The sequence below is a fragment of the Antechinus flavipes genome, chromosome 2, assembly GCF_016432865.1.
Source record: "Antechinus flavipes isolate AdamAnt ecotype Samford, QLD, Australia chromosome 2, AdamAnt_v2, whole genome shotgun sequence".
Classification (NCBI taxonomy): domain Eukaryota; kingdom Metazoa; phylum Chordata; class Mammalia; order Dasyuromorphia; family Dasyuridae; genus Antechinus; species Antechinus flavipes.
In genome coordinates, this window is record NC_067399.1 from 310,130,755 (window position 1) to 310,143,931 (window position 13,177).

General features: G+C 35.8%; 1 protein-coding gene and 1 long non-coding RNA gene across 2 annotated transcripts in view; one reads left to right on the forward strand and one right to left on the reverse strand.

Moving 5' to 3' along the window:
- STON2 (stonin 2) overlaps window positions 1–7,813 on the forward strand; it is a 190,946-nt gene extending 183,133 nt beyond the window's left edge. Inside the window, exon 7 of the mRNA XM_051977463.1 lies at window positions 215–7,813. Within this exon, the coding sequence (XP_051833423.1) occupies window positions 215–298 (84 nt within the window). The 3' untranslated portion in view covers window positions 299–7,813. The remainder of the gene's footprint in view (window positions 1–214) is intronic.
- Window positions 1–13,177, reverse strand: part of LOC127549440 (uncharacterized) — a 113,335-nt gene that overhangs the window by 6,554 nt on the left and 93,604 nt on the right. The gene's annotated exons all lie outside the window — the stretch shown is intronic.

Below are 13,177 nucleotides of genomic sequence, written 5' to 3' on the forward strand. Positions count from 1 at the left end.
GGATTAAAAGGAATTTAGTCTATTACTCCTGTATTTTACAGATGAGAAAATTGAGCTCCAATATCACATAGGTTATGACAACAGGATTTGAAGCCAGGCCCAACTCCAAAACCTTTCCCATTATATATAAATACCTCAATAAATGCTTAAAGAGGTTTGCTTTTTCCTTTAAAAAAAATTATATTCTTTCCTATTTAAATTATTTTCTTGACAGGTGGAAATTGAACAGAAACAGAATTTGAGATCAGACTTTGAAGGAGACGAAATTGAAAATCCCAAGGAGTGTGGAGTACAGTGAACAAGACCTACTGCACCGAAGCAATGATGGTTTCTCATCCTGCCTAATAGAAGTACAAGTCAGTACTTTACCACAACCACTCTTCAATGTGGCAGTGTCTTGGAATTCCCTGCTCACAACCTCCTGGATTTAGACAGGAAACTGAATGGTGGTTGGTTTGACAAGACTGGTTGGCTTTAGATTATGAATTGAACATGTAGTTCAATTGACTTTGGGGGCTTACTGTCCAATTAAGCCTGCCTATCTCCCTGATTTTTCTCTGCTTGCCTTTCAGAAGTGATGTGTGGTATATAGACTGCTTTAGACATAACTCCTTCCATCTTAGAGTTGGAATATTTCTCCAAGGTATTTTTCTATCCCTTGTGTGAGTTTCCTTTTTAAAAAGAGAGAGATGTTTATGTTGGGGATTGTGTGGCAGACACATATTCCTGAGAGATAAATTCACCAAGTACTAATATCTCCATCTCTTTAGTTTAGGAAAAATTCAGAAGAGATATAAAACCAATCTTCTGTTCTTCCTATCTGGACCTCTTTGATGTTTCCCCTCATCCTTTAACTTTAAACACTAAACAACAGCAAGATTTCAGAGTCATTTTTAGTCTTCACTTTAGAAACACTTTCTTTATCCTTCTAAGATTTCAGTTCCATAAACTTGCCCTTACAAGGCTGTTCACGCTAGGTTATAGTAGGAATTCAAGATAAAGGCCCAGGAGAGTAGTTTTTAAAGATTAGATCAGTAGTCCTGTGCCAGGCAATCATTTGAAAGGAAAGAAAGTTTATTTGAATAAAGTCTTTTTCAGCCCAGAGCATTAGTCACCAGTTTATATTCAATTCATGAGAGGAACACTTTCATTCAGTGTGTAAAATAAATATTGTTTGTATTTAGAAGAACCTTGAAAATAAAACAATGACAAAAACGTTTCCTTATTTATACTTCAGAGCAGATATGCAGGTACTTCTTAGCACTTACATTTCATTTGAAAATAATTAAAAAAAAAACAAATTTAGAACACTTTTAAAATTTAATTTACACAAGTGTGTCCAAAATATCAGTAACATGATAAAATTATTGTTTGTTCTTTTTAACAAGTCTACTAGTAGCAAAGACCAGTTTAATAGAGAGAAGGAAGGTTTTGTTTTTGTTATTGAATGTAGAATCCTGGTTCTGAAGATAATGCTTTTGGAACACTAAATTTTCTCAACACTTCCCCTTACCTTAGCCATACTCAGTGCCACTTCCTCCACCTCCCCCATCTAGTATAGTTTTGTCTGTCAAAAGCATAATTAGATTTTCTTTCTTTTGGGTTGAGGGGTTTGCTCACTCTTGGCCCTCCCTCTCATCCTTATCATCCTTCCATAATGAAAAACATATAGTACCTTTTAGCAAGTACTCAGATGGCATAAAACTTATTAGAGGTAGGTACAACACTGGGACAAATCAGAATCAGATATTTTTAAAATTGACAGGCTGAAAAAATGAGGCAAAATTAACTAAATAAATGTAAAATCCCATGCTTCCCCCCCCCCAAAAAAAAAAAAAAAAAAGCACACGAGGAGAAGAAAAAAATACAGCTTAACCTAATAGCAATCCATGTTGGAGGGAAAACAGATGTGTGCATTTAGTTCATGATGAAGTTAGTATAAGCAAACATTATATCATTGCTGCTTTAAAAAACTAATAACAATCTTAAACTTCACTAATAGAGAGAGGGTATGCCGTCCAGAAAAGGCAGCAATAAACACATTCTTTTCCACTGGGTAGATCACACTGGTTAAGTTAAATTACAAGTTTGAGTATGTCCACAAGGGGGCGACAAAAGTAATATAGGGTATAAGAACTATTGTCATCTGATCAACTGGAAATGTTGAGCCTGGAAAAAGAAATGATTCCTGACTTCAAGCATTTGAAGAGCTGTTACCCAGAAGAGGGATTAGTTTTATGACTTGTTTTTTGTTTCTTGTTTTTTTCCGCTTGACCCCAGGGAATAGAACAGAAAGTTCCTAAAATCTTTCTGCTGTCAAGGTCATTAGTTCAGCCACCAAAAAAAGAGAGAGTCTTTTACATTTACTTCAAACTTAGCCTGAAGTCATTAGGATACTGTGACTTTAAGTCCCATTTAGGGACTTCTTGGCTTGGGGCATTGTGTATAACAGACCCAAGGAATACAGCCTTTGGAAATTAGCCTTCGTTTTTGATGTGCATACTTACTGACTGCTTTGGAAGGGAATTTTTATACTTGGCTTCAAAGAGTCTTCTCTGTGTCACTAAATTATGGAGTGAGACTTTTTTATTAGTCACAACACAGATCAAGCAATTCCACAGGCTGTAAAATTTAAAATTTAAAATTTCCTTGTTTTAGGCCTATACTCATTAATCCAAGTAAAAGGCTAAGAAATGAATTCAGGAGGACCTGACAAAGAAGCATATCTAGGATAGGTATTTTTTGAACCATTCATTTCCTCCTCCCCAAACTTTTGCTCATCCTGATCATTTCTTATATTTTATTTGTTTTTTGTTTTTTTTTTTTTTTTTTGGTTTTGTTTTGCATTTTACTGTTTGGATAAAGACTCCTGCTTGACCAGTCTATTTTTTTTTTTTTTTTTTGGTTATTTCTTGTCATTTTCATTCTTCCTTTTTTTCTTCTACAACTTCCAGGACTCATAACATATGAAATGTAAATAAAGATATTTTCACCTTTCAAATGTGAAATCATTTCTATTTTTATACAGTTTTTGAGGGGGGAGAAAAGTGGGGAAGGTGGCAGAAGTGTAGTTTTATTTTCCCAGATAATTGTTTATACTAAATGAACTCAATACATACTAAGATTTTTAGAAGTAAATTAGTAATCTTTAGTTTACTACTCCTTTTGGGGGAGATATAGAAGAGATGAGGGCAGGGGGACCAATGGAGACTTTGCCTCTATTAAGAATTTTAAATATTCTTAAAATATTTTCTTCCTCTCACTTCTAAAAATGCATTAGCAGGTAGGCAAAAGACTTCACCTTACTTATTTCTAATTGCCTTTAGTCCCTTCTCAGAAGGAATGAAAATAGAAGCTTCATTAATTCTCACCTGTGCCTCAGTGAAAGCGCATACTAAAGCAAGAAATGCCTCCTATTTCCCAAAGGAATTCAATCATTCTCCTCCCACTCCTTTCCATTTCCCAATGGTAACAGCACTTATCTCATTTAATGGATTGTTGTATTTATTACGCCCTCTTCTTCTCTATTTATGACTGTTATTCAAAGGATAGTAAAATATAGATATCTTCTTAGTTCAAGGGTATGGACTCAGTTTGGGCTCTCTCAAAGTTAGAAGAACCCAGACACTAAAATGTTTATTTTGGCCTTGGTGCATCAAACTTTTACTTGTGCGATTTTCCTCAGAACCAGCCCAGGAATTAAATATAATTTTTCTTATCTAGATTTTTACATTTCCATAATAATTTAGTAGAGTCTTACCTGATTTGAGAATATATGTATATGTGTATGTGTATATACAAATAAATATATACACACAGAGAGAAGAGAGAGATCAATTATATTATAATTGATTTCCCTGTAATCTGGAAGATAGAACAATGGAATAGTCCACATTTTCCAGAAATAGGGAAGCATTTAAAAATGAAATCTCCTTCCTTCTTACCCCCACCAAAATGTATGTATGTATATGTTATATATGTATGTACACATGCGTACACATGAAAAATCTCTAGCCAATCTTGGCAACTATGTAAATGCCTCTGGCCAAGGCTGTGACGTCCAGTCTCCTGAACTCGTTTGTTGAGTCCTGAACTCATATCTGTTGGTGCCAGTTCTCTGTAGTGCCTATTCTCTTTAGCTTTGACATCTCATAATTCCTACTCTGGCCAGATTGGGAGTTTTGTTTGTTTTTTATTTTTCTGTTAGAAAGAAAAGTATATTTTTTATGGAAAGTTGTATACCTTTCTCAGAAGTTATTTATTAAAAGAGAAGGAATGTTTTGTCTCACCAGAGGTTTTATATCAAAAATGGGAGTAATGATGGATTTCATGAAGTATGTGTATTTTAAACAAATAATTCAAAGTAAAGAGTCTGTATGAGGTCATCAGATGTTGAAACTAGACATGCGCCTATTTAGCAAAGATAGTAGATGAAGAATGGTGAATAAAATTTTTATACTATTTAGACCATATTCAACAGTAATTGAGAGCTACCCCTTTTTTTTTTGTTTAAAATTTGAAGAAATAAATGTTTCTCTAGCTTCTTCTGAATTTCTAGAACCAAACAGTTTTCAAAGCCTCAAACCAATAAGATTGTTTTTGAATATCTAGAGAGACCTCTGCTTTGTTCTTCTAAATTTATTGGTCCCAAAATTAAGATGGTAGCCTGTTCCTTAAATATATTAATCTAATGTGCTACATTAACTTTGTTTAAACCTTGGCATAGATATACCTGGTATTTTACATCAATCCTTCAGGAAGATATGATGGAACTAGAGAACTTCAGAAAAGCACTGCCAAAATGGCAAATGAAATATAGCAGGTTTCATGAATATAGACTCAAAATTCAAGACAAGTTGAACATAGACATAGTCACAAAATTGAAGAATATTAAGATGGGAAGTGCCCTTAAATGTTTATATTAGAATGTTGGAATACATCATAAAATGTTACAACTGGAAGGGTCATCTTGAAGACTTTTGTCCAAAATTTTCACCACCATCGATTGTAATTTTACCGATGAGGAAACTGAAGTCACAAGAGTAGAAATGAGTCCTAGGCCAAACAATGACAGCTAGAGTTTAGACCTTGTTATTGGAATTTGGAGACCCTACTCTGAATTTTTTAAGTTTTGTGGCGTTGGTCAAGTCACATCTGCGTTTCACCTATTTCTTCAACTGTAGAGTGGCGATGTTTCCTCAGGGTTGTTGTGGCTGAACAACACTTATTAAACCATAAGATACTATGAGAATATGAGTGATTGCATGATGACTGCTTTTTAAAAACAGCTTTATATAGCAAGATTAAACATAAGAATTTCATTACCTTAACAAGTCATAAGGGTTGAAAATAAAGAAATCAAAAAAGTTTAGATGAATCCATGTATGATAATTGACTATCAATCTAAGGGAATGGTTAGTGCACATCCTTAATTTTTTAAAGACCAAAATTTCATGATTAACACGAATGATTACCATATAAAACAATTCACCTCTCTAGGCCTCAGTACCCTTATCTGTAAAATGATTGGGCCAAATTAGATGATTCCTAAGGTTCCTGCCAGCCACAGTATTTTATGATTCTTTTATAAAATGTCCCTTAATGCCATTTGGTATCCAAAATAACAAATGGATCATGGGTCTGACCCTGTATATTATTTCTTGTGTTCTTACGAACCAAGGGATTTTAAAATTATAATGCAGGTAAAAATTAATTTGTCTTGCTCTGAAATCTTCGATCAGCATTTCCTCTTCCCTAATTGCTACTATTTGCCCAGAATGGAAATAAAGGAAATGCTGTAGTCTGTTGTTCTCCATAAGACTTTTTAATACAAAAAAAGATAGGAAGAAATTAGGCGACCAGAGCAGAGTAGAGATAATTAATTGGAGAATAGCACCCCATGAACTGTTTGGAGTAAGAGGGTTTGCTCTATATCTTTGAGGGAACCTAACCTCTAAACGAGTGAGTAAAATATCAGAATTATGAGAATTAGAAACAACCAGAACATCCTTTAATTGGGTTGAATAATAGAAAGCTTTCATTAGACCTTGAAAAGCCTTATCAGGCTAATATTGCTTGGCCTCAAATTATTTATATATTCCTATAAAAATGTTTAAGATGGAGAAGAGAGGTAAATATACTTGGCACTTTTGTATGAAAAGTAAAACCAAGAGATTTTGCTCTGCCAAACTATCTTTTTACCTTACCTTGCCTACCTTCTTACCTGAGTGAAAGTATATCTTTTGCCTCTATAGCATCAAAATTATTAAAAAATGAGATGTATAATTAGTTAACATCCTATAATTCTTTCAAAAATATTGCATATTATTCAAGTCTTAGAAGCTCAAATCAGAGGGCTTGGGTTCTAAAACTGCCTCAAGTCCCTAGATCTCAGTTCTCTCATCTATAAAATGAGAGGTTTGTAATAAATCAACTGTGAATTCCCTTCCAGGTCTTTATAAATCTGAAAATTCTTCAACCAAGCTCTTGGAAATACTCTCCATTTTTTTTAAAGCTACAAACATCTCACCAAGGGCCAGCTACAAAATATCATTTCTTCTTTTACTTGTGATATGCTTAAGCATGTTTTGAATTAATTTTAATTGAGTTGAAACTGTTCAAACCCAGTAAAGAGTGCCTGTCTCTGCTTCTCTTCCCTACTTACGTTCTGCCTCTGGTGTTATCTTGGGCACCCATTCTAGCCAAACTGTGATTTCATGAAGCCTTAAGCACCATCACCTCACCTCAGAGTGCTTTAGGGCCAGCTGTACATATACCATATAGTGTCTTATGGAAAGGTTAATGAAAACATTAACTGGAAACATGCAGAAGCCCTCTCAGAAGCTTATAGCCATGTCGGCATAGGAATTCAAGTGTTCCAAAGTGAAACAGGTTCCTAAGAGTGCCAGGATAACCAAAATTGAAGTCAAGTAGACATTTAATCTTTATTTCCAATGGCTGATAGATCCTGGAAGATTGCTTTGGTACTTTCATGGGATAAACTAGAAACAGAAAAATTAAACCAAAATTGAAGTCAAGTAGACATTTAATCTTTATTTCCAATGGCTGATAGATCCTGGAAGGTTGCTTTGGTATTTTCATGGGATAAACTAGAAACAGAAAAATTCTGATAAGGGGTGACTTAGCTGTATGCCTCTTGCATACATCTTGGCATAGTGAAAGGTTTTGTGATCAAAAGACCTAGGCAGGAAATCTCAACTCTACCACTTTTCCCCTAAGTGACTTTGAAAAAGCCACTTCTTCCCAGATTCCTCAGTCCCCTTATCTGCAAAATAAGGGTATTGGGCTAAATGATGTCTAAGGCCTTCTCAAGCTCTGAATCTTCCTATGATCTTGTCTGTAACAAATTCTAAACCATCAGAATGGCTGAGACTAGAATCTCATTTTAGCTGCTCTTACACTTGTTCATCATTTATTTTCACTTAATGTAACTCCTTGCACTATTGTAATTGATTTTATGTAATAAGCAGTTTAATTTTTTTATATGTGCATATATAATAAAGTCTACACACTGGCCAACTTTGTAGAAATGGAATTTGTTTGTTTTCACATTCCTATTGAGGATAATGAGTGATGCCAATTTTTGTTAATAGAAATGAACTGTTAATAAAAAGTTTTCAAAGTTGTTTTTTTGTTGAAATTTGATGTAGATCATGTATGATTTAAGAGTAATATCGCATACTTTTCAGAGCTAAAGTTCATCGGTGTGTCATTGATTAGCCATTGTCCATCAGTGATTCTTAGTGCATATTAGCATGATAAGTGCTTAATAAATGCTTTTACATTCATTCAATGATTGGTAAAAGTACATCGGGTCTTGTTGATAATTTTCTCAACCATATGGTTTGCTTAGTTAACTGTCTGCAGTTAAATGTAACATTTAAGCAATATAGTCATTTATTTATTTAGTACCTATTCTGTTCCCAGCTCTGTGAGATTATTGAAATAGTATTAAAAGCCTCTCAAAAAATTTATAATCTTGTTTATGCCATAGTAAAATGAAAAGTGTTGGACTGAACCAAAAGATCTGGGTTCAAATGCCGACTTCCCTACTTGCTAGCAATCTTCATGATGCTAAGTTACTTAACATCTGAGCCTTAATTTCTTAATCTGTAAAATGGACATAATCTAATTTCACAGAGTTTTGTGAGGAAATGGCTTTATAAACTACATAAAGCAATATTGGGCAACTTTTGTTAATTAGGGTCTTGGGGGTTTTTTAATTTTATTTTACTTTACATTTATTAATCCTTTGTACCAGACACTGTAATACAGAAAAGGAAAATGCAAATAAAAGCAAAAAAAGATAAACCTTTACCCTAAAAGGAGCTTACATAGGGGGACAATCAGAGAAAATACCAAGAGCTAAGAGATAGACTCATGAAACACCAGGAGGCTAGCCAGTGTCACTAGATCAAAAAATATGTGGCGAATAGTAAGGTATAAGAATACTAAGAAGGTAGATCATGAAGGGCTTTGTGTAACAAACAGAGCATTTTTGTTTGAATCTTGAGGCAATATAGGGCATAGAGAATAACAGTGCTGGAGGGACCTTCCAGGATAGAAAGGTTTCTAAATCATGGTAGAAAGATACATGGGAAACGTGTACCAGAGTACAGTCTGGTAAGACATGAAGACATTGCTAGCATCTTACATAAATAAAAGCTGTCATAATTGCCACTGTTGCTATTGCCAGCCATGACTTACATATAAGAAAATGGGTGTAAAAGGTATCATCAAAAATATGCATATGGATAGAAAGCTGACCTTGGAGTCAGGAAGATGAATTCAAATCCTGCCTCAGATACTAGCTGGATGACCCTCAGTAAATCCTTTAATCATTCTAGCTTCAGTTTCTTCTTCTGTGAAATGGGAATAATAATAACATCTACCTTCCCAGGTAATTGAGAAAGAAAGGATAAAGGGGAAGAAATAAGCATTTATTCAGCACCTACTATGTGGCAGGCACTTTGCTAATCACTTTACAAATGTTTGGAATTGATTGTGTGACATGGGAGACATTGGCAGAACTGACCCAGCATGCCATGCCCTCATTACAGAAGTTGCTGTGTTCTTTGAACAAATTTAGAGAATTCACTCCAAGTATTCACATGGACTATTTATTTGTGTCTGACCTGAAGTAGAGCATTCCAAGCCTAACTTCCTGTCTGATCATCCATAGTCAGACACACTGTAATTTGACTCTAAAAGAGTGGTTTCATTTTGGTCCTGTTCAAGAACAAAGGACAACAACCAATCAAACAACTACGAATATCTCATCTGATCATCATAACAACTTTGCCTTGTAAAGATGAAATGAAATGGGGTTTTTTAAATTATTTTTATTACAGCTTTTTACTTTCAAAACATACTTATGGATAATTTTTCAACATCAACCCTTGCAAAACCTTATGTTCCAAATTTTCCCTCCCTTTCCCCAACACCCTTCCCTGGATGGCAAGTAATCCAATATATGTTAAACATGTTTTAAATATATATATGTTAAGGGCAGCTAGGTGGCGCAGTGGATAGAGCACCTGCTTTGAAGACAGGAGGACCTGAGTTCAAATTTGGTCTCAGATACTTAACACTTTCTAGCTGTGTGACTCTGGGCAAGTCATTTAACCCCAATGGTCTCAGCAAAAAAAAAAAAAAAAAAAAAAAAAATGTATATGTTAAATCCAATATAAGTATACGTATTTAAATAATAATCATGCTGCACAAGAAAAATCAGATCAAAAAAGAAAAAAAATAAGAAAACAAAATGCAAGCAAACAACAAAAAGAGTGAAAATGCTGCTTTGTTCTACACTCAGTTCCCATAGTCCTCTCTCTGGGTATAGAGGGTCTCTTTATCACAAAATCATTGGAACTGGCCTCAATCATATTGAAATTAAATATTTGTAAAACACTATATAAATGCTAGCTGTTACACATGACTAGAATGACAGGAGTTATAGTCACAAAGTGAGAAAGGCAATATAGGTTGAGCACCTAAATGCTACACTGCTGTTTTCAAGATCTCAAATGAACCAGTGTAGGTTGTCCCTCCTTCTCCCTTATTTGGGTAGATCTTCTGAGGATTACTAGAATGATAAGGAGAATCCCACAGGATAGGAATTTATCTAGGAGTTGTAATCTGTACTGATGGAGTAAATAGCTATTGTGGAACCAATAATCTTCCACAGAAGCTGTGACTTATTTGGCCCAAATCTGGTAATCCTTCCATCTGCTTCTAATTAAAATATTCTTCCTTATCAATCTACTATTCCTACCTTCTTGTGTAGGTGAAATGGTATCATCTCCTCTGTCTCTGTAGCACTGAAGAGTCTATATAACAAATGAGTCAACACCCCTCTCCCCATTAGAATTCCTATAATTATTTGTTTAAGCATTCCACCCTACCTTAAAATTTAAGAAATTGAATTAAAACACCTGGGTTCAAATCCTGCCTTACTACCTATGTGGAGAGGATATTTCATCTCTCTGGACCTCAGTTTCCTTATCTGTAAAATGAGGAAACTGAATCACATGGCCTTCACAGGGCCCCTTAGAGCTCAAGATTTAACATCCAGTGATTATAAGAACATTTTTATAATTGGTTTGATATAAGGGTACATATAGTTCATTGCTCCTAGGTAATAGGAAAACACAATATACAGTTCTGTAAAAAATGAGCTGGTTAATAATTAGTTACAATGAGATCCACACTGAAGCAAGATGCTCTATTCCCCTTCACAATGATGTAACAACAAACAACCTTATGTTGTTGATTTAACTTTTACTCAGACAATTCTACAGCAAGCTCATTTTGCTAAGTAAGGGTGAAACATGGTATCTTTGTACCTCCTATAGATGCTTCTTCAAGCTCCCAGGGTGCCACATTTGATCACTTCTTGATTGTATTATAATGAGTAAGATAGGGTTCCTAATCTTTCTTGTGACATAGACCCCTTTGGCAGTGTGAAGCCTTTGATCCCTTTTCTGAGTAATATCTTTAAATTTCAAAATAAAAATTCCCAGATTAAAAACCCCTATGTTGAGGTCTAAAAAGTAACTATTAAATCAACCCTGAGTCCTAGAAGGTTTGAATAACTCACCAGTAACCACGCATAAGCCCTCCTTTTCCTTTCCTTTAGAATTCCTATAAATATGTACTCAAACCTGCAATTTAAGAAAATGTACAGTTTTTTTTTTTTTTAATGCAATCGCAGAGACAAAAACCCCTATTTGGGAAATTCTGCACATTAGGTAACTACATCTTTAGTTTTTGCCTATGCTCAAGGGCCTCATCTTACTTAAGATAAGCTTCGCCAAGGCCATGTGGAATTAGGCTATCTGCCAAGAAACCATTCCTTAAGTAAAGCTGTGACCAAGCCAAAACAAAAAGCAAACACAAATCTTAAGGTGAAGATCTGGTTTGGTTTTATTTAAAGTAAGAATCAAGGTACCACCATCTTTTTCTAAAGTAAAATCCAAAAAAGTCTCAGGAAAGGACCAGAAATAGCACCCTAGAAAGAAATATAAAAAGACAAAGATATTGCTCAAATTGTATCACCTTTATCCACAGACACTTTGTTAGTGTATGTTAATATATGTGATACAGATAAATGCAATTAATTCAGAGTTATGAGATCAATGTCAGCTAAAGTAATTGGGAGATGAATCATGGAAGACAGTATAGTAAGAAATGGAAGGGAGGAAGGAAGGAAGAAAGGAAGAAAGGAAGGAAGGAAGAAAGGAAGGAAGGAAGGAAGGAAGGAAGGAAGGAAGGAAGGAAGGAAGGAAGGAAGGAGGGAGGGAGGGAGGGAGGAAGAAAGGAAGGAAGGAAGGAAGAAAAAGAGGAAGGAGGAAGAAAGGAAGAAAGAAGGAAGGAAGGAAGGAAGGAGGGAGGAAGGAAGGAGGGAACGAGGAAGGAAGGAGGAAGAAAGGAAGAAAGAAGGGAAGGAGGGAGGAGGAAGGAAAGAGGGAGGGAGGAAAGGAAGGAGGGAGGAAGGAAGAAGGGAGGGAAAAAGGAGGAAGGAAGGGAAAGAGGGAGGGAAGAAGAGAGAGGAAAAGGGAAGGAGAGAGGGAAGAAGGGAGAAGAGGGAGGGAGAGGAGAAGAGAGGGAAAAGGGGAGGGAGGAAAGTAGGGAAGAAGAAAAGGAGAGAGAAGGAAGGAGGAAGGGAGGGAAAGAGGAAGGGAGAGAGGGAAGAAAAGGAGAGAAGAAAAGGAGGGAGGGAAGAAGAGAGGGAGGGAGGAAAAGAGAAAGGAAAGAGAAGGAAGGAAGAAGGGAGGGAGGAAGGGAGGAAGGAAGGAGGAAGGAAAAACAAAGGGAAGAGAGGAGGAAGAAGGGAATGAAGGAGGGAAGGAACAAAGGAAAGAAGGGAATAAGGAAAGAGGGAAGAAATAAAGGAAGAAAAAATAAGGGAGAGAAGGAACAGACAAAAAAGGAGGGAAGGAAGAAAGGAATGAAGGGAGGAAGGAAGGAAGGGATGAAGGGAAGAAAGGGGGAAGGAGGGAGGAAGGGAAGAAGAGAGAAGGGAAAGAGGGAGAGAAGGAACAAAGGAAAGAATGAAGGGAGAGAGTAAGGAAAAGGGAAGAAAGGAAGGAAGGAAGAAAATAAGGGAAAGTGAAAAGGAGCAATAGAGAAAAGAAGGAGGAAAGGAAGAAAGGAGGGAGTAAGCAAGGAAGGAAGGGAGAGAGAGGAAAGGAAGAAGGAAAAAAAAGAAAAAAAAGAAGAGAGGGAAAGAAGGAGCAACAGAAAAGAAGGAAAAAGAAAAAACAGAAAAAAAGGCAAAAAGGAACAGAGAGAGAGGAAAGAGAAGCATGACATTTGGGGGAGAGCAGACAAAAAAAAAAAAAAAAAACAACCAAGCAGTGTGACTTAAACAAAGGGTTGATGTTGAGCAACAGTCAAATATATGGTTTAATGAAATGGAGCCAGATTATAATTTTAAATGCCAGATTGAAAATCTGGATTTGATGCAACTTGATACAAAATAGAGGGGGTACAAACTAGACAGAAAATAATGATTCACCAAAAAAGAGGGAGGGAGGGAAGGAAGGAGGGAAGAAGAGTAAGGAAAAGGGAGGGAGAGAGGGAAGAAGGGAGAGAAGGAGAGAGGGAGGGAAGAAGAGAGGGAAAAGGATAGGGAAGAAAGGAGGGAAGAAGAAAA